This window comes from Petaurus breviceps, unplaced genomic scaffold (assembly GCF_028583685.1).
Source record: "Petaurus breviceps papuanus isolate PSGF00001 unplaced genomic scaffold, PetGlider_PUasm1.0 175, whole genome shotgun sequence".
NCBI lineage: Eukaryota > Metazoa > Chordata > Mammalia > Diprotodontia > Petauridae > Petaurus > Petaurus breviceps.
In genome coordinates, this window is record NW_027185764.1 from 49,168,869 (window position 1) to 49,196,126 (window position 27,258).

Genomic DNA, 27,258 nt, shown 5'->3' on the forward strand with positions numbered 1-27,258 from the left:
CTAGGGTCATCCTCTATTTTTTTTTTTACTATTGTATGAAGACCAGAGCAGCAAAATAGATTTTCTATTATTTATGGTCAGTCCAACTTCTCTTGTCACATATCAATCAACTGACATCTTTTATACATCTTTCTCTGGTATAAGTTAGTTGGTAATGTGTTCTCATCTATGCGCAACACCTGGGTGACCTTTAGCTCAATCCTTCAGAAACTATCATAGGACCATATCTAGAGCTATAAGGGATCTCATAAATCATCTATTTCAACTCTCATTTCCACATGAAAAAATGAGGGTGGAGAATATTACCCCGTGTCACAAATATTATATAAATCAGAGCTTGGAATTGGGCTCCTCTCAGTCTACAGCCCACTGGCTCTTTCCATTGTATCCCAATTCTTCCCAAAACATCAACATAGAAGCATACTTAGAAGGATCTCTGATATCACATGCCTGTCCATCCTATATGACTTTTGTCCAAGTACTTATAAGTTCCCACAAATGAATTCCACGTCACATTCTGAAGCTTCCCTTGTTGTCTCTTCATATTACAATGACACCAGATGGGCTGAAAAACTGTCATCACTCTCTTGCCATTTGACCAACCTGCATTTTTTTCATTTATGTATTTTTTGACAACAGCCTTTATATGCAACTCTTCTCCATCACTCCTTATTCATTTTGTGTTACAGGCTGCTAGAAACATCTACATTTGACTTCTGAGTACTAATTAATTTTAATACTTTAATGACTATAGTGATCCATTACTTTCAACAACATCAGCTGAATATTAGAATTAACAAGATGAGTCTTCATCTTAGGGAGAAGTTTGGAATGATTCAATAATCTACAGACAATCTAGCCCACTTTCCTTCCCCCCCACTTATCTAAGCCCAACTCACTATTAGCAATTTGTAATATATAGTAATACACTAAAAAATTAATATATATACATATATGTATATATGGAGAGAGAAAGAGAGAAATGTACATACACATAATCTCTATACTGTCCATATAACTATGTACCATAGATTAGGCAATAAGCATTCTTCATCCACTTTTGAGAGGTTACAGAGCTCATCTACGAGTCTCTAAAATGTTCTAAGGATTGAATTAGTTCAATAATGTGTGCAAAAAGGAAGATATGGAGGATCTCATTATCTAAAAGGAATTTCTCTTCAACTTGAACTGTGCAATGAATCTTCTCCACAGCAATGGCAAACATGACTACTGAGCATACTACTTCCATTTTAAGCCTCAACATATATTAAAGATCATAGCGTCATTTAAGAAGATTGTTGTGTTATATCTCTTGGGAAATCTTGCCTAATTTATATATGTGTGTGTGTGTGTGTGTATGAATTATTATAATGGGAGGTTGTATATGCCTAGACCACTTATAATGCTGCCATCCATGTGGGAGATGTCATTTTAGGTGGTCTAAGTGGTTTTAGCATGTGCTAAACCACCATTAAAAACACATGATGATAATGCATTCTTGTTAGAAGAGAACAGCATTTTGTTCTCCCAAATCAAAAGCATTTTCATTAAATATGCATTTAGCAAACAAGTATAATGTGCCAGGCATTGAACTAGGTACTAGAGATACAGCAAAAGAAAAAGAACCTTCCTGTCCTTCAAGGAACTGAAAATCTATCTGGGAGAAAGATGATGAATAAAAGAGAGATGATAGACAAAATAAAAACTTCTCTTTGTGGCATTTAAATAATTTCACAATCTGACCCTAAACTATTTTTCTAGACTAAATTAGACATTACTCTACTCCATGCACTCTACAATCCATCAAGATTAGTTGGTTTGTTTTTTTTTTCTTTTCTTCATACATAGTATTATTACATCTGCCATATTTATGCCCTTAAATTAGTTGTCTCCTCCATCTGAAGGGCATTCCCTCCCCACCTACACCTCTTACAATTCTTTGTTTCTTTCAGGACTAAGCTCAAGCTACCTTCAATATGAGGCCTTTTTGAGTCCACCCATTGCTAATACCTCACCCTGCAAATGTACTTTATATTTGTGCTACATGTGATTTGCATATACTTATATATACATATGCATATTATCTCTCCCACTAGATGGTAATCTCTTTGAGGGCAGAGATTGTTTCATTTGTGTCTTTGTCTCTGTGGCACTTGGCACAGTGCCTAACATAGAGGCATTTAATAAATGCTTATTGCTGGATTAATTGATAACTCATACCTGACCTATTAAACAAAGCTGTCAGAGCAAAAAAAAAATAGATGAAAGAACAAACATTGACACAGACTGATACCATTTCCTAAGGAAATTTAGTGGTGCAAATTAATTACAGTAACCAAGAGATTAAAAAAGAAGAATGTAGAAAATACCTCAGTCAGCAAATACTTGCTTACGTTGCTGAATTGAAAGATAAAGTAGACAAGGTAATGACAGATTAGAGTAAAAACCCAACTGTAATATCTTATAGAGAAGTATGATAGAAAGTTATGAACAGGAGCCTCCTGCAAAGTGATGATGAATAGTGTGTGTGTATGTGTATGTGTGTGTGTGTGTGTGTGTGTGTGGGAACAAATTTAAAGAAAACTTTATCACATATTTTAGTAGGAAAAATTATCCTGAGGATTTTAAAAGGTGAAATGGAAGGCATCTGTAATAATTTTTATTATTATTTTATCCATCAATAACAATAGAGATTTTTTAAGGAGACAGGATCCCTAAGTGTTACAAGAGAAAGCAGAAATGTCACTAAAGAAAATAAGGATGGGAAGAAAAAGTTAGCCAAATATATATGAGCTTAAGGTACACAATTTTGAAGGGAGTGAGGGATCGATTCTCAAAGCACCTGAGGGAAGAATGCATAAGGCTTGCAAAAAATCTTGGACCTAATTATTGCCTCTAAAATTTATACAAGATAACATTAATGAGAGAAAACTGTGGAATATCTGATAGTGAGCTGACCTCAAGGTCATGAAGACCTGAGTTCAAGTTTTATTTCTGAGATATATACACACACACACACACACACACACACACACACACACACACACATATATATACTGGCTGTGTGACCCTGGGTGAGTTATTTGACTTTTCAGTGGTTTAGGTAACTCTCTAAGACTTGTAGTTGCTGAGCAAATGTTGATATGCATTGGAAGAGGGAGTTTCCTAGCTAGTAGCCCCTACATCAATAGGAATGGAAGTCTGACTTGAAATTTAAAAAGATAAAGCTGACTCACATTCTTTTACTTCAGAACCTTTACAGAATGTTTATGAGAGTAATTTATATGTGTGTCAAGGGCATCCTAGATGAATATATGAGAATAAAAATAGCAATCCCTTTTGCTATCATTAATGACGATATGAATCAAACTAATAGATTCACTATGAAAAACAGAGTAATTAAAAAAAGTAATTTTAAAAAACTAGAATCTGCTATAACTAACAAGAAAGCATTGATTCCCCCATGATATATGACAAAATATTAGAACATTATAAGTCCTTCAAACAATAGTACATGCTGTAGCTGTTGCCATAAATGAGCACCACGGAAGGAAAGATAATATACCTAAAAACAGGTGTGAAATACTACCACTGGCAGAAGCAGCTTGAGGAGAAAGACTTCCAGCAAAGAAAGCAACATGAAAGCAAGTGTTTCCTAAGCAAGTGTTTCCCCTGAGAAACATTTCAACAAAGAAGAAAAAAGACAGATGAAGCAAAGATTCAATAAGACCAAAGAGAAATACTGCTTAGTTCGTTCATCAAGGCTAGGACTACATAAGATGATGTCCAGAAGCCTTGAACTTTCTGGTCAGAAAACATCAGGCAGCCCTGAAGTCATGTAGCTTGAAAGCCAGCACAATCCCTAATATTTTGCCAGGACTGGAGCAGGGGACAAAGCCAGCTCCTGGTAGGTACAAAGAAAAAGATGAGCTGAGGTGTCTCAGGAAGCTTACTCTGCTGGGATGTACCAGAGGCTGGAAGAAATCATAAAATAAAATTGTCCCAAACTATTAAAACCAAAGAACAAGTGAAAATATAAATAATCCACTGGTCACTCCCAAAAGAGATCCCAAATTGAAAAGACTCAGAAATATCATAGCCAAAATATAGACATTCCAGGTCAAAGAAAAATATACTGTAAGCAGTCAAAAAGGAAAAGTTCAAGTACCAAGGGACTACAATTGGGATCACAGAGACTATGTTACAATAACTTTAAAGGAGAGGAAATCTTGGAATATGACATGCCAAAAGACAAAAGAAAAAGGTTTATGCCCCAAAATAAGTTTAATTCTGAAAAACTGAATATAAACCTCACAAAAGAATAGAGAACATTCAAGAATTCCACATATAAAGGCCAGAAATGCATGAAATCTTTCAAACACAGGAAATTAAAACACAGGAGACACTAACAGGGATGAAATTATAAGCAAAATTTTTCTAACATGGAGAAAAGACAATGTATTCAGAACTCTACTTTCTTCAAGGGTCAACAGAAAGTAAAGAAGGAGTGTGGTTTGTTCTGATTTGTTGGTTTTATGAGAGGAAAGAAAAGGAGGGACAGAAGGAATGTATTAGGAGGAGGAACTCATGCTTTTCATAACTGGGGTCTGCCAGAAGAACATATAATGATGGAGCTGGAAGGGAAGAGAACAAATATTTCAAACACCATTGTTATTAGAACTAGGCAGCAAATGGCCCAAACTCATACACACATTTTGGTATAAAAAATACAGGGAAATGGGAGGAACTGGGAGAGAGATCTCTAAAAGGGAAGAGAGGAAAATCAAAAGCAAAACAAACCAACCATTTTGGAAAGACAATTGAGCTACCATGCTGTTTCAAAGTAACTTCCAGTAAGAAACACTAATTCTGGATGTCATATTCCCTAATTAAAGCAAACAGAAACAAAGAGATATGCAGAATGGAATTCAGAAGATGGAATAGAGCTTACTTTTCTGAGTTCAGTTAAAATGCTCAGACATAAAGCAGACAGAGTCAGGGATGTCTGTAAGTGGGATAGACATCTTCCCAGAATTCCCTAAGTGCTCAGGGGATTTTGGATTCGACATTATGGAAAACTACACAAAAAGCCACTGACCTTGACTTTGAGATTCTGGGGTAGGAAAGATGGTATATAGGTCAAGTTAGTGAGATGCAAAGAAGCAAGCAAAGGGAAAGGAGGTATTATAGCAGGTGGGTGGAAGATCAGCAAGCAACTTTAGGGAGTCCTAAACCAGGGCAATGAGAATGATAGAAATTCAAACTATGCCTGGGGCAAAACCTGCTTTGTTGTTCTTCAGTCCCCTGGCTATAGATAAAGAGGACATCTTTCTCCCTTTTCTCTTTTATCAGTGTATGACTGCAGCTGCTTTTAATATTGCCATTTCGGTAAATGTTATTTAAGTGATTTCTCATTAGAATTATTTTAGATAGCTAATATTAGTTTAGTTAGTAGGATTATTAGCAGTGAGACTGGGAACAGAGGGAGACCAAACCCAGAAGAGAAACAAAATTGAAATTCTAAAAACTCAGTTCAGATTTCTCAATATAAACTGGCTGAAATAAACTATATTTTAATTGAGAGTACAGAGCAGTAGAAGGAGATAATGAATAATACTGGAGGTCAGATTACTTCTGAGACACACACACACAAAAAGGCCCAGGCTACAAGCAAAGTGTGGGTGATATGACTTTCATTTTCAAGCCACCGGCAGCTGCCATTTTAGGCCCAACATTGTTTCAAAACAACGCTCCAACCTTCTGGGAAGAGTAAGTTAAAATAAAATCATGCCTACATGGAAGGAGAAGGGAGGGAGTAGGAAGTTTTCTTCCCCTCTTAGCATGCTGAAAGCTCAGAAGGCCTTGCTCAGGAGCACCTCCTGATGCCTCATTAAAAAGTATAGAAGAAAATCTATGATCCCCATGTTACCCTTAATCAGCAACTGAAAGCAAATGTCAAAAGGTTAAGGTGATACAAGGAGTCAGAGCAAAGAAAAAAATAAACCTTTTAACCTTAATCAAAACTTTATTACTAAGGTCTGAGAAACAAATAATTTAGGGAAGAGAGAACCCCTGAAGGATAATGTGGAAAAGTTCTAGTGGGCTACATGGTTTACATGCCTCTCAATGCAAGGAAAACCCAAATACCTACTGAAATATTTTTTGACACAAGAAGACATCATTTCAATAACCAATAGTAAAGGCTGAAAAAAGGTATAGGTCATTTGCTGATTGTAACCTAAAATGGTTTACCTCTGAATTAAGGCAGCTAACATTCAAGAGCTGTTGGCTCTCCATGGGAGATATTAGCATGAAGTCAGACAATAAAATGTCAACCAAGGGGTCTCAAAAATGGCTGAGTCATACAGATATGTTTATGGAAATGGGAGCATTTATGGTAGCAATTCTGGCCCATCACCACCAGAATTTACCGAAAGGTTATCCTTAAGGTGTCTCACTTTGGTGATCAATGTAGATTACGTATAGTAATTATAAAAACTCAACACAACACTGCAGGCTGTAGCATGAGAATAATGATAATATTAGAGCAGTATCTTGTCTCAGGACTATTTCTAACCAAAGATGAGAACAAAGGATAATGACAATAATTAGTATTATCAATAACAACAACAACACTAGCTGATATTTCTATAGCTTTTTAAGATTTGAAAAACATTTGAGATGCATGATCTCATTTGATTCCTTCATGATAGTTTTGTGGTGCATGTGCTTTATTAATCTGCATTTTAAGTGTTAAGGAAACTGAGGCCATGAATGGTTGTGTCACTTGTCCAGGATCATGCAGTTAGAATTAAGTTTAAGGTAGGATTTGAAATCAGGCTTTCCTGACTTCCCAATATCACATGGCCTCTCAATTACAATCAGCATTAAGGTGAACAATGTGTAGACAATGTGCATGGACAATGAGCTGCACCCAGAATTAAACAGGAGGGAGGTAGCTTTGGGGAAACCATTTGCTGCTTCTAATGTGATCCTAAACTTCTCCTTAAAAACAATTGTCTATTTAAAAAATTAAATTGATACTCTATAGCTACATGTCATGGAATACCATAGTCCCCAAAATAAAGGTTATGTGGCAGTTGAAGGACAACAGGAAGTACATGGTGGTTAGGAGTGTATAATCTATACATCAATTCATATATCCTGGACAGATACTGAGCAGACAGGGGGAAATGACAACAACAAAAAAGAAGAAGAAGCATTTCCTATCATCAGAACCTCAGAAAATAGGAATGTTGCATTTGTCTTGGCATCATCATCTTTTTCTCTGTGTTCAATTATGTTCCTTCTTGGTGTATAGTATTGCAGTATTCTAGCTCAAATTAAGATATTTTTATTTTAAGCAGAAGGAGAGTACTTATGTCTAATTATTCCATAATTTTAGGAACTATGTTTTTCTAAGCATAAATCCAATATTTGAAAAATATTATTCTAACAGTCTTCATGTTCAAGAAATACCAATATTATGTTTTTAATTAGAAAGCAGGTAGGCAGTCAAACATATTTGTGTAAAAAGGAGGAACAGTAAACTTAACTTCACACCTCATAAAAAGCTTTGTATTCATCCCAGTGGTGGCTCTCTGCATCCTGTAATATGCTCGTAGCACAAACTCTGATGCAGTAGTCTGTAACCTGAAACTGGAGAGTGCTGATGAGTTCCTGATATCGCTGGACAGGCACTAGGAATAGGGGTCTGTGTGGAGAGAATGATCAAAGAGACAGAGATTTAAGGCCTGTGCAGTAGGAGGTATTAATCTCCAGAACTACAAATGGTTTTGATTATTAGATATCAATCATTCATTTCCTCCCAGCACTAGAGTACTAAAGTCTATGTTCACTTTAAAAAAAATAGCTGGTCTTTGTTTTACCAGTTCTTTGAAAATTGTACATCTGATATTCTACAAATATGCTCTTTAACTCTAGACAAATTTCATTGTCAATAGGTCATTTGTAAATAAAATTATTCATTATAAGCCTATTTCAAAGATCAGTATATTATCTAGGCAACTGATATGGAATTTCATAGTTGGAAGGGGCTTTGACCACCATCTAATTCAGCTCTTTCACTATAACATTCCTGATTCATTCAGCCTCCCCTTGAAAACCTCCAATGATGTGGAACTCACTCCCTACTGAGATAACTCACTTCACTTTCGAAGAGCTCTAAATACTAGAAAATTTTCCTGATCTCAAAAGTAAATTTGCTTCTTTCAAACTAGCACCAATTACTCTTTCTTCTCTCCTCGGGAGCCTAATAGAAAAGGCCTTATCCTTTTTCTGCCTTATCACCCTTCAAATAGTTCAAAACGATCATTCTATCCCTCAGTATTTTCTTCTCCAGGTAAAAATGCCCAGTTCATTTAACTGATCCTTTAATGAAATGAACATAAGACCTATCACTACCCTAATGATCCTCCATAGGACACTATACCTTATTACAGTTACTACAGAAACGCATGCATTTTTCATAAGTAATTTTTATAAAACACCTTATTCCCTTCCACCCCATACTTTAAAAAAAAATTTAAATTACATTTGTTTATTTTAGTTTACAACATTCAGTTCCGCCATGGTAACATACAATCAAATATAGGTTCTACAAATACCTTCACATTAAACATCAGTCAGGTTGTAAAAAAGGATTATAACCAATGGAGTGAACAATGAGAAAGAGAGTTCTTTCTCTAGATGTGGATATCCCTTTCCATCATGAGTCTTTTGGAGTTGTCTTCTAACCTGGCATTGCTGAGAGGAGCCCAGCCTATCAAAGTTAGTCATCACACATATGATGTGTCTGTAACTGTGCACAAAGTTCTCCTGGTTCTGCTCTCCTCACTCAGCATCAGTTTGTATAAGCCTCTCCAGAATATTATGAAGTCCATCTGCTCCTCATTTTTTATAGCACAAGAGTATTCCATTACATTCATATACCACAACTCATTTAACCATTCCCCAATTGATGGGCATACCTTTGATTTCCAATTCTTTGCCACCACAAAAAGAGCTGCTGTAAATATTTTTGCACATACAGGTCTTTTTCCCACTTCTATGATCTCTTTGAGATACAGCCCTAGAAGTGGTCAAAGGGTAGGTACTTTTTTTATAACCCTTTGGGCATAGTTCTTAGATTGCTCTCCAGAATGGTTGGATCAGTTCAAAACTCCACCAACAATGCATGAGTGTTCCAATTTTTCCACATCTTCTCCAGCCTTTATCATTTCCCTGTTTTGTCATCTTAGCCAATCTGACCAGTGAGATGTCCACCCCATACTTTCTAAACTTTCACATTTTAATTATGTAGACAGCATCTTATAAACTGCTTTCAAAAGTCAATGAAAAAAGTGGTCTCAGACACTTTAAAAAAGAATTTCAACTATGAATCATTATCTTATAATTTAAAGAAATAAAATTAATTAAAAACTTATTTTAATAATTACTTTATTTCCCTTTCCGCTATTTCTTTCCACATCATATTCCTTTATAGTAAGAACAAGCATTACTTCTAGTTGTACTTGTACGAATGGCAGAGCTAGAAGCAGAGGACTGGTAAGTAAAACTTTGCACTGAAATTTAAGGGAGCTGGTAGCATTTGTACTACTCCAGCAAGCAGAAATAACTAAACTTAGTATGCAATTAGCATAGATAATTAAGTTAAAAGGCTTCCTCCTACTAGCAACAGTATCTCAAGAGGCCCAGTGCCATGCTGATTTCTACCCTGGTGGAAGCTTCTTTATCAGAGACCTTACCAGCATGTTAGGATCTCCACCTCTTCTCCAAAGGGTAGTGTCTCAATGTCTTTCCTCCAGCAGATGCTTGTGTTCTGAGATTTGATATTCCCCCATCTCCCAAGTGGTATCTCTCTTAAAAAGTTGATTTGAGAATACCTTTCATGCTCTTTATCCTGGGGTATGTTTTGTGTTGTTCACCCCAGGCACCAAAATTGCTAGTTACAGCTCTGGTGACTAGCTATTTTTCCTATATAAGAAATATATGCAGCCATTGATTTAAGGGTGCCTCAACTGTTAAAATTACCAACCAGGAATAATAAGTTGCCACAGTATCACCCTTTCCTTTCTCACTGCTGCTACTTGGGATTTTCCTCCCAGTTTCTTCCTGAGAATGTCCCTGACCCTATCCTCATCCTTACCTCTCTCATTCAACCCAAGGTCAGTCTGGCAGAAGTTGTGATATCAAAGTTACTGGTGGTAAGAGGGAAATAAATTTAATTATCCCCTGGATGTTCCATCCTCTCTGTCCTTCTCCCCTCCCTAAACCCCTTGTCACCAAAGCTAACTTTTCAAATTTATAAATTAACTTTTAGAAAACTATTTATAAGTAGAAAATTATGCACATAAATAATTTTCATTTTCCTCATAACACAGAAAAAATAATATCAGATTCTTCAAATACTATGGATAATACTATTATTATATTAAATTGTTTTTCTAGTGTATGTCTACATTAATCACTAAATAGGTTCAAATTAACTTTCTACATAAACTTGAATCACCAAGTTGGCAAAAAATTTTCAGGTGTAATTCATACCCTTATGCAAAATTCCTTGTTCAAATTCTATGTACTTCCTTCTTTAGTAGAGTTTCATAAAAAACAAAACACAAAAAACAAAGAAACCAGAAAACAATTGTCCTATGTCTATATTTAAAGAATGTGTAGGGCCTTAAAGGAACATTTCCAAAATTTATGTATATTGTTTCATTTATTTCATAACTTTTCTTTGGGTATTTAAAAATAGATGAAAACAGCATTGTGATTGTTAACTAATTCTCAGATGTCATCATGGAACTTGAACTTCCATGATATAAAAAGATGAATAAAATGTTTACACTATTAACTTTAAATGATACTTACTTCTTACTTGTTTCTTTCATCAAATCATCATAGTGCATAAAATGCTGAAAAATAAATATTGCTGTAGAAAGTAGAGTATATAAATTTTGCAAAGGTATTTTGGAAGGAACTTCCTTGCTTCTTTCTTCCAACCTTGCCAGGACAGCTGTTGCTACTTTGCAACAGGCCTCCACAAAGTTTGCTCTAATTTCCTGAAATGAACCGTCCTTGCATGCGAGAGCTAGGGGAAGCATCATGTCCAGTTCTTCCATGATGTCAGAACAAAACTAGGAGAGAAATAAATGTGGCATTGAGTTATCTGTGTTCTGTCAACACTGGGTAACTTATGAACATTATGGAGAAATTCCTCAATGATGAATTTGGCATTGAAAACAAATATGTTGATTCAGTTTTACAGTGACTTACTCCTCAGTGAGAAGAGACAAAACTTTTATTTCAAAGGATGAAATGCCAAACAATACTTCTCTATAAGTTAACCCTTCCTTGCTCTGCTTTCCCCAGAAAGAAAAGAAAAAAAAAGGAGATATATACCCCTGACATTACCCATAAAGTTCCTAAAAATGGGTACATCCACAATACTTATAGTAAGAAAGGAGCTGAAGAATGGGAGAGGCAATTGTCCCAGGCATGAAGTGCCAATCGACTAAATCAGCTTTGAAACTTTGGTGAAGAGAAACTTCTAGGGCAGAGAGGTATTACTGGGAAGGGGAAGAATCTCTTTCGGGGCCAGGGCCTGACCTCAAGTCCACTCCACTGCCCCATTAGTAATATATAAACTTTAAGGAATAACTGGAATTACTGGATGAGCCTATCATGGTAAGAATCCTAGGCAGATTTTCAGCCAGTGACAATGCTGAGCACTGGAAAAGCAAGACAGAGGAGGAAGTGGTACCCCAGGTCCTGAACTCCTTCCACTGAGTAAACACTGCCTCCAGTAGGTATGTGTAAGTAGCACAGAATTAACTGGGAAAGGTGGCTAGCTAGAAGCAGTTAGTGGCAAGCATTTGAACTGTGATTCCTGAAAAGGACGAAGGCCAGAAGAAAACACAAGCAGGACAGCTTTGAGAGTTATAAAATATGTTATTATATTTAGATTGATTACATCTATACTAGGGGAAGGTAGGTGGCACAGAAGAGTGTGACGTCTAGAATGAAGAAGAACTGAGTTAAAATTAGGCCTGAGGCACTTGCTAGCTATATGACTCTGGGAAAGTTACTTAACCCTGTTTGCCTCAGTCTTCTCATCTGTGAAATGGACTAGGGAACACAGCAAGCCATTCCAGTATCTCTGCCAAGAAAACCCTAAAAAGAGGTCACAAAGAGTTGTACACCACTGAAAAGGACTAAACAAAAACATCCACACTTAAATTTAAAAGGAAAAGCAAACTACGTAATAGTGATTCACAGATTTGTGTATAAACATCTTTTTCTGTTCTAATTTGTATATAAAAATGCCCATTTTATTTGGCATTTGTTAAGTTTTCAGAATAACGATAAGTGAAAATAAAATGTAAAATCAAAAATAACTGTGGGCCTGGAAGTCCTCCTGAGTTTAGGAAATGCTAACAGAATGGTTCAGGGATGTCTTGGCCTAGAAGGAGCCTGGAATGCTATACTAGCTCTATAGCATACTATGTATTTATTTGCATTATCTCCTAAATTATTCTAATAATATTGTGCCATGTTTCCATCAAATTTCTTGAATATTTAACTATATCTAAAAGATTAAAGTTTTTTGACACATCAACTATGTATGTCAGGTTAGCTCAAATAATTCTAAAACATCAATAATGCATGTATTCACATGTATTTAAGATCTGCTTATAGATTACAGATAAGGAGTCATAGAGGTGGTGTTCCCTGACTTCATCCTTTCTCAAGGTCAGAGGGGTAAAAACCAGGGGAACTGTCCCAGGACAATTCTTTATAACTGGCTGTTTTAAGGCTGCCTGATCAAGACTTTTGGCAGAGGTCCAGGTGAGGAATGCTTCTCTGAAATAGTGTAGATGATCTTCAACACTTCACTTTTTAAACTTTTTAAAAAGATGATAAGAGTAAGGAAAACCAGTGACTCTGTCCTAGACTGCTTACTCTGTGAATATTATAGTTTGGATTTGGTTATTAGCGTAATTACTTCTTTTTTACATAATGTTCCCTATTTATATCTCTTAAAACTCTTGTAAATATTAAAGATTGAGGCAGATGACATAATGACGTGCATATTTGTGAGAGAGAAAGATTTAATGATCAAACGAGTCAACAACAGTCTCAAAAGAGACTGTTCCTACAAGGGAACACCTATTTCGGCTTTGCTTACTTTATATGAAGCCAGTCACGTTTTAACATATGCGTGCAGAAATCTGTGTTCCCAACTCCTCATTATGAATATAGGAAAAGCAAGGCAGGGACAAGACTGAAAAGTCCTTCCAAGGGCATTTACATGTAGAAAACAGTTTTTATGGAGCATAATAAGATCTTCCTCCCAAATTGCCCACTACCTATTCTATAAAACTTTGTTAAACTATATTCATTGTACTAAACTTTATGTTGTCTTCCCTTAGATAATGCATGGTAATTGATAATCAAAGGCAATACAGGACCAGAGGATATATGGTTTTCAAAAAAAAGATCAATAAAGTCTTTTTCCGCAACAAAAATATGTGAAAATCTTTTAATAATTAAGTTGCAACCTTAGCCAAATTATGAGACAGACTATAACATAATTAGGCAAAATGAACTGGAGGAAGGATAAATGTTTCAAATGCAGAAAAAGCAGAATTTGAAAAATGAAAAAGTAAATTAGAAACATTTTAAAGACATAGCCAATCTTGAAGTGCCACTTATTGTTAAAAATTTCTGATGAAAAATATATTGAAATATTCATAATAAGGATTTCAAAGTTGGGAGAGCATGAAATCTTGTTCCCACTGTCTCCCAGGTGATTTTAAATCACTTGATACTTGCCTTTGCAATTTTCTTTGGTTGATCTTCTTCAAGAGTTGTCCTGCATAGCTCCCAAACTGACTGAACATTTACAAGACTCATAGTATAGTTTACAGCTGAAGATTTTTCATTCTGTTCACGATGGAGAATTTTAGTGGCATGATCTTCCATTGCTATTGTTAAACACTGTACCACCGAAAGAGACACCTCTTTAAATGCACTTCTCCAGCCAAAATCTAGTAAAGTATACTGAAATAAAAATTTATATAACATAAACCTAACTCTACAATGAACATTTTTATTGTTACAGATGTAAAATTATGGCTTCTATTATACAAGTTGAATATATATTCTTTATTTACACTATGAAAACTATTCTTATAACCTTGAAAATATTACCTTGTGAGTATAGTATAATGTAATAGACAAAAACATATGCATTCTTAACCAACATTAATATACTGACATTTCATTTTAACTTGTCAGTAGATTTAATCAAAAGTGTTTTTTTCAAAATTTAATTTATTAAATGTAGTCCAATAACCATCTCTAAGAGAGCCAAAAGCTGCACTGATTTATCACCTAATGTAACCTGTAAATTCAATATATTTAATAAAGTCTAAATTAAATTTTAGAGTTATTTTATAGTTTACTGTTAACAGATATTGTGACATGCCACTATTAAATATTAAATCATTTATTTCCTTTGCATTATTGTAATTTTTTAAAAAGCCATTAAAAACATGAATTACTCTGAGAAAGCAAATCATAACACCTTCTTTAGTCTTATTCAGAATTTTCTTTAGCTTATCTACCTCCCATGGTTATAGGCAGAATTGCTTTTATGTATGTGTGTGTGTATATATATATATGTATATATATCTTTTATATTACTAAATATAACACATAAAATAAATTCCATTGCCTTTTTTGTCTATTCAGTGGGATTAAAATGCCCCCCCATTTTATAAAGTCTCATATTTGTCAAATGGCTAGAAGTGTAATAGCTTCAGGTGGTGGAAAAGGGCTGGAGTGGGTCAGGAGATCTGGCCTTGAGTTCTGGCCTTGCTGCTAAACAGCTATATGACGTTGAGCTATTTACTTAGTCTCCTTGGGACTTAGTTTCCTCATTAGTAATAAAACAAAGGAACTGGAATAATTTATTACTGAGGTCTCTTTTGGTTTATTATTTCTATAATTTGCTTGCTTTTTTATGTGCTGTATCATTCAGTCAACATCTATTGCATTAGTAGGACATCATACAAATCACTGTATTAAATATTTGGGGCAATAGTTTATAAACATATATATATATATATATGTATATACACATTTATACCAATGTACATATATACATATATGTGTGTCCCAGAAGGGACTTAAATGTTGTAATACAAGCATACACTATGTACTATATGTATATATATATATATATATATATATATATTTACACACACATATGGTCACACACACATATACATAAAAATGTATTAATGTAGAATTATATGATTCATACAGAAAACATGGTACACATGGTACAACACATGAATGAGACATTTACGGAATAATATATTACTAGGTACAAATTCTTGTGTGTGTGTATATGTATATATACATACACACACACATATATATAGCTCACCTAATGAAATAAATGCAATCTGACCAAGTGTTTTGTAAAATGAATGCCACTATCCCATAGTTTCCAATAAAAAAAATAAATTCCAATAGGAAAAAATATAACAAAATAAGATGAAAACTTCTTCATTCTTAATGAAAGGGATAAAAAAACAATAGCCAGGTACATGGCATGAAAGGGCATGGAATGGCAATGTTGCGTGCCATGTTCAAACATTTGTTCTCATCATTTCTTAGAAATGCACCACTTCCAAAATCCTGAATTCTGGAATTATATAATCTCACCACAATATCCTAGGATCAATCAATCAATTAATGAGCTAAATGCTTATTATTCAGACACTATGCTAAATGAATGAACGAAAAAGTATTATTGAACACTTACTATGTTAAAAAAAAACCCTCTGATAAATACTGGTGATTCAAAAATTTTAAAAAGAGACAGTTGGCTACTCTCAAGGAGTTCACATACGGGTGAGATAACAAGTGAAAGATCTGTTTCAGAGTCGAACAAAAGGTCTGGAAGTAGGAAGGGATCAGGGCTAAGAGGAAGGGCCACGGGTCCTTAGCTTGAAGTAGTAGGCCAGATGACAGTCACCACAGTGACAGGATAGATATTAAGGCTAGGATGAAATGGCAGGACAGGTGGCCAGGCCTTGAGAGCCTCTCTCTCTCAGGAAGGATTAGAGTTGGTGACTGATCTCATCAAAGTGTGATGTGCAGTCAGGCCACTTTTTTGCGAAAAAGGGTAGTAGGAGTTGGAAGGATCAAGTAAGGTTTCATGAAGAGGCAGAGGTGAGGAGGGAATGTATTCCAGGTATTAGGCATAACATAACTATGGGAGACAGAGTCTCTGAGGAACAAAGGGAAGGTCAGTCTTGCCAGAAAACTTGTTTGGAATCAATCATGAAGGGTTTAAAAGTTAGACAGACAAGATAGACAGACAGACGGTTAGACATATGTGTGTATGTGTGTGTATAAAATTTTAGAGGCAATTGAGAGTTACTAGAATTTACTGAGTAGGTGAATAGCACTTTTAGATCACAGCTTAAGGAAAATTACTTTAGCAGCAGCAGGTAGAACAGTCTGGAGTGGGGAAAGATAAAGCAGGGAAACCAATTAGAGACCATTGAAATAATCTAGATGAGAAGAGAAGATGGCTTTAACTAAGGTGATAGCTGTGAAGTAGGAAGAAGGAGTCGAATGCAAGAAATATTGTGGAGATAGAAATGACAAGATTTGGTAATTGATTTTATTATGTGGAGAGAGAGGGAGGAGTTAAATATATCATCAAGGTTATGAATGTGGGAAACTGGGATTATCGTGGTACCTTTGGCTGAAATAGGGGAGTTTTGAAGAGGGATGAGATGCAGAGGGGAGAAAATAACTGATTAAATTTTGGACATGTTGAGTTTGAAATGTTTTGGTACATTCAGTTTGAAATGTCCAGTAGTTAATTAGTGATGCAGGACTGAAGCTCCGGTGAGAAACTCAGGCTGTATCTATAATCTGGGAGTCATCAGCAAGAAATAATTGTTAAACTCACATGAGATGATATCAACTAAGGAGAGGAGAGGAAAGGAGAGGAGAGGAGAGGAGAGGAGAGGAGGAAAGAAGTAGACCAAGAACAAACCCTTGAGGAACACCCACAATTAGGGAGAGTGATATGGGTGATGGATCAACTTTGGAGACTGAGGAGAGATTGGACAAAGAGGAAGAGAACTAGGAGAAGAGAGAGTATCCGGAGAAGAGCGTGTTTGCCAGTGTCAGATGTATCAGATAGTTCTAGAAGCATCAGAACAGAGAAAAGGCCCATGAGATCTTACAGTGAAGAGAAAATTAATAATTTTGAAGAGAGCAGTTTCAAGATGAAGAAGCCAGACTACAAAGAATTGATAAATGAGTGATGGGACTTCCATTCAAGATGGCTGCCTGAAAGAGAGGCAGACTGCCCAGTTTCCACATCCCTATTCAAGCAAACACTTAAGTTTCCACTAGGCTTAATTATGATTAAGACATCCAATGAGAAAATACAGAAACTTCTTCCTCCCCAGAACTGCACAAAAATCCTGTCAGAAGCCAAGAAATAAGGAAGGGAGCCTAGCAAAGGCAGCCCTAGTACAGTTTAACTTCCAACTAGATAAGAAATGGGATAAAATATTCCTTTCTAGGCTGTGTTCAGAAGCAGCAAGAGTAGAGAGAGCTCCATTAAGAAAGTCCCAAGGTGGTCAGAAATTGGGGCAGGGATTTCGGCAGTAGGTAGTAACCACCATGGAGCTGCAATGCTTAGACGGGGACAGCCTAGCTAGATTTGGCAATCGTCTGCAGAGGATTCCAAAGGAAGCCACCAAGAGAAAAAAGAAAGAAAAGAGAAAATTTGTGGAAGAATGCTATGGCATTTCCAAAACCAAAGGATAGAGCACAGAAGATGATCCTGCAGTGGAGAATGGGCAAGTTGCTAGAGAGGTAAGAGGAGAATCAGGACGGAGCAAGATCACAAAAGATTAGGTAGGTGAGTGTGGCCAACAGTACCAAATGCTGCAGAGAGGTCAAGAAGGAAGAGGACTAAGGACACTGACTTTATCAAAAAAGAGATCACTAGCGATCGTAGAAAAAGAAGTATGAAGAGATGAAAAGGAGAAGAGAGTGGGAGGTGAGGAGGAGGAATTTGAAGTGGAGCATCACAAAAAATAGATTGTCCTGACCTTAATTGTTCTCTTGCCCTTATTTGCTTATAGCAGCTAAGAGTTCATTTCTAACTATTCTTTATCCCTTCTTTTTTTTTTTGGTACTTCCCATTTCATTCTTTCGTTTTTCCTTTTTCTACTTTCAAATTAGCTAAGGCCCAGATAATGCTTAAATCCCTATCATCTTGACAAATCTTATTGTTCCTCAAATGTAGAAATTCTAACCAAAAACACACAATCCTAACTCTGAGCCCAATATTCTTTCATCTGGGGCAAAATGAGCAAGGAAGCAAATGACTACACTTGGCTGAAATAGATGTATGGTTTAAGTAATCTCCCCCTTGGGAAGGGTTCTCATCTTTTAATCAAAGACTTAGTAGGTTAACTTTCAAACTGGAATTAATTTTTTCAAGCAAGTTGTAAAACTTAGACAATTGGGATTTAGGTAGAAATATCCTGAACCATATTGTTGACATGTAGGAAAACCTCAAGTAACCAGGAGTTCTTTCAAACTTACCTCTTTTACCTGCAGTAATTTCTCAGGCGGCATGTTAGTTTCATTTACTGTAGCATCCTGTATTAAAAATTCTCCACTAGATTTCTTCCAAACTCCTACATAATATTAAAAATAATGATCCAACTTAAAGTTAATGTTGTTGAAAATATAAAGCCTGTAACACTTTCTGTATATCAGTATCATTTATTAAAACTCAACAAAATATAGTCGAATATTACTGTTTTGATAATGTGAAACTCAAGTTACATATACTGCTTTTCATGTAACATGATGGAATCCACATTCCGTTGTACTGATATTTTATATTTCATGTATAAAGTGTAGTTCCTTTATGCATTAGTTCTTTTATATATTGCTTCATAGTAGCTTGCTCCTAAAAAGAATAAATAAATTAAGGGTAACTGAGTAAAATTAATTTCAGTTTTTGTAAAATAACTAAATAAACTGGAGGGTACTACATTTAAAATGAGAGCAATTTCTACCACTTTAATATGTCAAAATAAATGTCACCTTTAACTATCACAAGTACATTTTAAAAATGAAAATACTTGAAAAGGCAATGATTTCCTTCTATATAATATGGAAATTTTCTATCCTTTGTTTTAGATGGTTAGATTTTGAAAATTTCGCCTTCTCTCAATGTCCAACTTAATGTAACACACTTGCAGTCATATTGTATCTAATCAATCCAAGATGGAATTAAATATTAAATATATGTGGCTACTTCTTGGTACATTTTAATCAACAAACATTTATTAAATACCCACTACAGGCCAGTTATCATGTTAGTGTTACACAAAAAAGTAAAATAATCCTTGTCTTCAAGGAGCTTACATTCCAACAGGCTGTACATCATTGTACAACATTCTAGCAGTTGAGTATTATTACATAGCCCTAAGATACGATTTGAAAAAATATATAATTATCCTAGGTTTGTCATTTTGCTTCACATATATTATGTGTTTTGTTCTCTTGAAGTAATGTGCCTCTAGGCACGTTTACTTAAATAAATCTCATCTTGCTAACTTCAAGATGAGTAAAGAACAAGTTTTTAAGGCTCGTGTGGTTGGTGAGCATTCTATAGGGAGTTAGAAAAAGAAAACTATCTTGAACTTTGTTGCACTTCCTTTGTTTTTTAATTCAAATACTGTGGGTGGAAAAAAAATGAATGATTAAACATAAGACTGGGAAGGATGACACCAAGCTCATTTTTTCATGGTGAAAAACTCCAGCCCACTTTCTACCTTATCTCATACAATTTCCATACTTTATATACCCAACATTCCAGCTGAACTAGACTATACTTTCTCCTATTGTCACTCTGAACTCTCTCTTCTCCATGACTTTGCTCATGCCAACCCACTCACTACCTACCAATCTACTAAAGTAAGATTGATATAAAGGTCCCCCACCTTGATATAAAGGTCCAACTCAGGCGCCACTTTCTCCATGAAGCTTTCCCTGACAAAATGCTCCCCATCCCCTTAAGTTTCTTTTTCTCTCCCCTCAATTCCTTATAGAGCTTATGCATTAATCTTGATATCCCTTGTATCATGGTTATTCTACTAAATTCTACTCATTCTATTAGATTGGAAACTCCTTAACAAAATTATATATAATGCCTTTTTTTTTTAAATATTCCCAGGTAAAAGTTTGTCTATGCACATAGTAGCCATTAGAGTTGGTTGAATTTTAATGAATTGAATTTTTAGATATCCCTAAAATTTTAAAATAATCACTTTCAAAATATATGTATATCATATAAACTTCAATTAGGCCTGTCTAGAATTATACTAGCTTCCCAAATCTACGAGGAAAAATGTATTGAAAATAGCAATCAACTTAATTTTCTTAGAGAGTCACTTTTTTGCTTATTATAACAGCATAGATATATGTATGTAGAATTAACTTTAATGTATCTAAAAGAATGTCTAGATTAAAATCCTCAAAGGAGTTCAGTCGATCACCTAAATGCCAAAAAAATACAAATACAAAATCTTTTTTTTTTCTGTCTCCATTGAGCTCCCTATGATTCATTTTGCACCCCTAGCTAGTATCTGCAATGTAGCTTCTTTCACAGAGACTAGAGGTTGGCAGTACTTCTCTGTGACACACACTTTCACACCCAAATTGGTCTTCATAGCTTCCCATTGTGTGCACTACAAAGCAACCCGCCTTGTTGGCAGCGAGAAGTGTGAACTACGTCTTTCTTTTCTCCACTGTTCTTTTCTGGCTCACAAGCAACCTCCCACCAAACACTGAATCGGTAGAAGAGACTAGATCCAAGAGATAATGCTATGAAAAAGTATGAAGAGAAGCCCAGGTGGCCACCTTGCAAATTTCCAATGTGGAAGCCTTCGACCTCTCTGCCCAAGACGCAGCTCTAGTACTGGTGTAATGAGCTTTACAAACCCTGGGAGCCTCTTTACCTTAACTACATACGCCTCCCTAATACAATCCCTTAACCATCTAGCTAAGGAACTCTTAGAAGCCATTTGACCCCTCTTAGGACCCCCTAAGAGTACAAACAATCTTTCAGAAGATCTGAAATCTTTGATTCTTCTGAGACAAACCCTAAGTGTTCTTCTTACATCCAATTTATGCAGCCATGGCTCTTTGTCATCGCTGGGTCTAGAGAAAAATGAGGGCCAAGAAACCTCCTGGTTTAGATAAGTCTCAGATGCCACCTTCGGCCAAAAATGAGGAACTGCCCAAAGACAGGCTTTATTTTGAAGTAGTATTAGATACATCCCAAATTTCAAACCTGAAGAAATTCCACAAGCAACAAAGTACACAGGCAGCACAGTCACAACCAAATAATGTGTTGTCTTCATAATATGGGTCTTCAAAAATGTCAAAATGGCCAGAAGAAAAAAAAAGTGGAAAAATATCATTTCTGTCTTCAAAAATCTAGTTTAAAGTCAATTTATTAATTATTGGCCTACTCAGAAATCATCAAGGACAATATTCTATGATCTCAGGGAACTAACAAAGATCAAATGAAAAGTAAAAAAAAATAACTCAGTCAACTTGATGCTTTGTTTCTTATATGGGTAGATTCCATGCATCTAGATATTGTGAAATATTTGGATGATGTTTTCAATTTCTTCAGATTATTTTGGGTCATGTAGACAGCTTCACTTCTAAGTTCCTTATCAGCAAAAAATAATTAACAAAAGAACATTCAATAAACCGATTGACCCTTAATCTGCTTGTTGTAAATCATACACAGGATTTCTTTCAATCAAAACACTATTTCAAATTGGAAATTTATAAAACTTGGTTTCTTTGATTATTCTTTTGAGTTATCTTTTCTTTCCTTATTGGAAATCTATTCTTTAGTGGTAAAAATGGATTTCACAAGAATATGATGAATGGAATAGTTATGATTTTCTTGGCAATCTCCCTAAGGATGATTCTCCTCAGTTAGATATTTACATATAGTTCTGTCAAACTGAATTATGTTGACTTCAGTATAAAGTATAGAAATTTCTGCAATGAGGAATGCAGGTTATCACCAAGAGATGTTTTTGTGCCCAGATATTTCTTGTTGGGATACTTCAAAGTTCTACCCTTTAAATTTTCCCCCAATAATTATATCTTCTGAATTTTAACTGTATTAATATAATGCAAAATTCTAACTATACTATTGAAATTGTTTCCATCTGCCACACTGATGAAAATGTACATATGTTAATGTGATGTAAGAATATATATAATATATATGTATATATGTATACTATATTATTAAATAGTAATGTATTTGCCTTTCTGAGCTTTTACTTTTTTAAAATTAAATTTCATTTAAAATGAGCAGAAATCTATTTTCTTTTCCTAATATCTACCATCTAGTAAAAACCAAAACAAAATAAACCAAAAAGAAATTCCTTGTTAACAAATATGCATAGTCAAGCAAAATGAATTCTGTAATTGGTTATATCCCCAAAATACGCCTTTTCTGCACAATAAATCTATCATTTTTTTCTGTCATGAAGTGGGCAAGATGCATTATCATTAGTCTTCTGCAACTGCGTTGATCAGAGTTCTTAGAGCTTTCAAAGTTGTTTGTTTTTACAGTGTTGCTGTTGCTACTGTATAGATTTTTCTGATGTTTCTGCTCATTTCATTCATCAGTTTATAAAAGTCTTCAAAAGTGTCCATTTTTATAGTACTGATGTTATGGTATAAATTGTTCTGGTTCTGCTCATTTCATTCTGCATCAGTTCATGCAAATCTTTCCATGACTCCTTAAAATCATCTTTTTAAAAACAATTTCTTACAGCATAATAATATTCCATTACATTGATATACCACATTTGTTCAGCCATTTCCTAGTTAATGGGTATTCATTTAGTTTCCAGTTTTTTGCTACCACATAAAGAACTGCTATAAATATTTTTGTACACATCTAGGACATTTCCCTCTTTCTCTGATCTCTTTTGGGAATAGGCTTGGTAGTGCTATAACTAGTTCAAAGGATGGGCCCTATTTAATAACTTTGAGTGTATAATTCCATCTTGCTCTCTAGAATGGTTCCCAATTCACAGATCTACCAACTGTTCATCAGTGTGTCTATTTTCTCACAATATCTCCATATCTCCAACATTTGTAATTTTCTTTTTTTTTTGTCATCTTTGCCAATCTGATGGGTTTTGAGGGCTGCTCTTAATACAAGATTTCTAAACACTCTGTATCAAATCAGGTCTGACTACTATTTTCTCTCTATCAAATGGAGCTAAGCCTTTTTATTTCTAGAGCCAAGACCTTGGTTCTAGCTTTTTTTCAATTCAATTTTGCTTCATTTTATTTCCCAGAAGTCATTCTAGTTTTCAATGGACTCAATAACCATTTATTAAGTACTTACTATATACAAGGAGCTATTCTAATCAGTCAAGAGATAAAACAGCAAATAAGACATGGTCCTACATTCCACAATCCGGTAAGGCAAATAAAACATATGTGTAAACTATATAAGAAAATATCTTATGAAGACTACATAGGTGAGATATAATGTACTATTGAGATGTCAAAGGAAAGAGATGTCCAATTTGTGTAGTGTATTGAGGAAGGCATTTCACCTGGCTTTAACCCAACTTAAAGAGCAGATAGGATTTCAATGGGTAGAAATGAGAACACTCCAAATGTACACAAATGGAGAAAATGAGGATTGTGTTGGGGAAATGTAAATAATCCAATTTGACGAGTGTATAGAATACATTAAAGCGTAGGGACTTTGAATACCAGTCTAAGAAATTTAGATGTCATTCAGCAGACAAACGGGAGTCATGAGAAGTTTTTGAGCAACTGAGGGGCAAGGTCAGAGATGTGCACCAGAATCTTAGTTTTGTATTTAGACTACTTCCAAGCAGGTTTAAACTCTCAGGGCAATGTAGAGAGCTTCTAGTGGAGAATGGCCTCCGCCAATGAAAGCCAACATCCCAGCTTCAATTATTGAAAAATTATTGTCATACTCCAATGAGCTGAACTAGAGTTAGTAGTACAGGAAAACTCCAGATTGGATTGGGTTCATCCTTGCTCCAGATTCACCCTAATTCTGGAACTATATCCCCAGGAAGTTCCCACAGCTATCCACAGGGCTCCAGGTTCTGAGTCAGGGATGCCAAAGGCCTTGAATACATTCTATAAGTTGTGAGTTTGGGAACTGTATCACATATAGTATACATAAGTCAAAATTTGGGCTCCTTAAAAGCACCAAAATAATAACTAACACCGTTATTACAAAGAAAGAAAATGTTATCCCTTTCCTTTTGGGACTTCCTCGATCCTTGACCATGTCACATACCCAAAAGAAAGATTCTTTCAAGGTCTTCCCATTGTCTTCTAGTAAAATATAGTTTCCTCAATTCCATTATCTTTATAGACTTAAATTTCTTCTCTTAAGTAGCTATTCTTTTCCCCTTTATTTATGTGTCAACTTCAGAAAGCTGTTATCCACCTACACCTCCCTCCCATTCCTGACTCCTGGCTTTGGAAAACTTTCTGCAGCATAAAACAAGTGCCACATAACCTCCCTTCTGTCTTAGGGTCTCACTTAAATTCTACATCATATGTCCAAGTTCTCTGACTGGGATGCATATCCTTCCGTGAAACTTACAAAGCCTTGTTAGGATTTTTCTTAAAAAAAATGAAACATGCTAATAAGGATATATTTGAATAGGCAATGTGAAAAGCTAATCTGAAGCAGTTAAATAATCACATTAAAAAAACCCACAAATCTTTTTAAAAGTGTAAGTACACCTAGGTCCAGATTAGTACAAATAATGAATCCTTTGCAATTGTTATGTTATTTGAATTCACACTACATACTTCTTTGGGGCTAGAACCAATCACCAAATTTTACATAATTTTATCCTAGAATAGTGTGAATTCAAATCCATGCAACTAACATCAGTGAATTCATTATTTACACTAATTGAGATTGCTTCTTTTTTTTCCAGAATGGTTGTCAACACTGATGGAATACACCATATTAACCTGTATTTCTGGTCTTAAATTTTCTGTGTAGACAATATGTGGAGTCAAAGGACTGGCTTCAGATCCTGACATAGCTATCAACACAATGACTTAAGGTGAGTCATTTTCCATTCTCTGACCCAAAAATAAAAGAATTTGAGTAGATGATCTCTCTAAAGTCCCTTCAAGCTCTAAAACTTTATTATCTAAGTTCTCTGAAAGTTGGCACTATGCCTTCAGAAATTTAGTATAATATCTCAAAACAATAATATTCAAAGAAGTATTTTGTTATAGTTTTAACTTAAGGTATTTTATAATTAATATGTAAATCTAACTATTTCTACCAAAAGAACAATATCAAATATTTCTCTTTTACATTTCAAATTTTGATAGAATGTTATATTGAAACACTTAAATGCATCATGTTCCTGATAAGGAATTTCTTAAGAATATGGATAGCATCTGTGCTTTCATCAATGTAGAGAGCTTCTAGTGGAGAATGGCCTCCACCAATGAAAACCAACACCTCAACTTCAATTTATAGTCTTAGAGAATTAGCTAGCACAGAGTGAAGTTAAGTAACTTGCCCAAGGTTACAAACCAATATGTTGTAGAAGAAGCAGGATGGGAACCCAAGAATTCCTGAATCTATGTCAGCTCTAGGCATTATATCAGATTGCCTTGTGTATTAAGAATTGCAGAAGTCACTATCACATATCTTTTTATTTCTTACTTCATGAATTTCATCACACAGCCCCTTTAAAATATTGTAGGATGTCTTCCAGACCTGCTATGGACCCAAGTCCCTCCCCATGGGCCAACCTGGTGTTGACCCTTTTATAATTTAGGCCGCCTAGTCCTCAGAGCATAGGCATACATATCAGCATACACACAGGCCCATACACAAAGCCTTTCCAACTTGTCAGAATTCACATTCCTGCTCTATACAATGAAGTATTGCAAAATATTTTATTGGAAGATCTTTTTTTTAAATACACATCTTTTTACTAACTTTATTATTTTAGCCTAAATAACTATTTCTATATTAAGCAGTCTATACATATATATATATATATATATAAAGATCACCTTACCTGAAGCATGTCTGGATATCCTAGGCAGCGAGAGCAGTTCTTGGGAAAGGTCTTGAACTTCCTTTTCCAATTTTAATAGAGGTTTTATGAGTTGTGATAAGAATCTGAGTTCATACATGGAGAGGCAGATATTTCGTCCTTTTCGTGGGCATTCATGAGTAACTATTCAAAGAATAGATCAATGAGGTGGTAAGTAAGATAACTTCACTTTGCTTTTCACTAATTTTATTTTTCTTTTTGTCTATTATTTCATCAGCATAGGGAATCTTTAGTGAGGAATCTCCCTTTACGAATGTAGATCATCAGTTGCTCAGAAAATTAGTCTTGGAAGGTTGCTGGGGGCCCTTTGAGGCTGTGACTGTATAGGGTCACGCACACAATGACTCTGAGATGGAACTTGAACCCAGATATTCCTGATTACAAAATTGACCCTCTGGTCATTATGACAGAACAACACTTTAAGTTTGAGTTTAATATAGAGTTGAGTTTCAAAAGAGTCTCTTGGAAAGCACTCAGAAGAACTAAAACTATTAAAGAGAAGCAATGACTCTAATGAGACCCCACAATCTATGAACTGTTTTTATCTCCTAGTATAAAGTGATACCTTGATTTTTTCTGAAGATATCATATACTCTTTATAAATCACCCTACCCATAACTGAAAACTCCTTCTTTCATTTTCCCTGAATTCAAAAGACCAACAGAAGAAGTTGGCATATTCCTTGTTCCCTAATGACCTCTCCAGACTTTTATTTCTTAACTATTGCTCAACAACCTTTCCTTGGTATATGCTATTATAACATCCAGTTCTGAATCTTGGGGCTGGAATATCCCTACTTACATGCCTTCTTCAATGAACTGGCAATTGGTTTGCAAGATTCCTTTTTACTCCACCCTCAATCATCATTCTCACTAACTTCAATATTCACAATAATAATGTTCCTAACACCTTCGTATCTCAGTTCATAAACTTCAGTTCCTAGGATTTTCATTTACCCTCTACCTTTGCCATTCAC

At 35.2% G+C, this 27,258-nt stretch overlaps 1 protein-coding gene across 6 annotated transcripts in view; it reads right to left on the reverse strand.

Annotated features, from left to right (window-relative positions):
* The window catches only part of KIAA0825 (KIAA0825 ortholog), a 549,915-nt gene that overhangs the window by 367,976 nt on the left and 154,681 nt on the right, over positions 1-27,258 (reverse strand). For all 6 annotated transcript variants that reach the window (XM_069085102.1, XM_069085097.1, XM_069085101.1 and 3 more), the window contains 5 exons: positions 26,244-26,405; positions 18,676-18,770; positions 13,855-14,082; positions 10,891-11,156; positions 7,564-7,714 (listed from right to left, as the gene is read on the reverse strand). In XM_069085102.1, the coding sequence (XP_068941203.1) occupies positions 7,564-7,714; positions 10,891-11,156; positions 13,855-14,082; positions 18,676-18,770; positions 26,244-26,405 (902 nt within the window). The remainder of the gene's footprint in view (positions 1-7,563; positions 7,715-10,890; positions 11,157-13,854; positions 14,083-18,675; positions 18,771-26,243; positions 26,406-27,258) is intronic.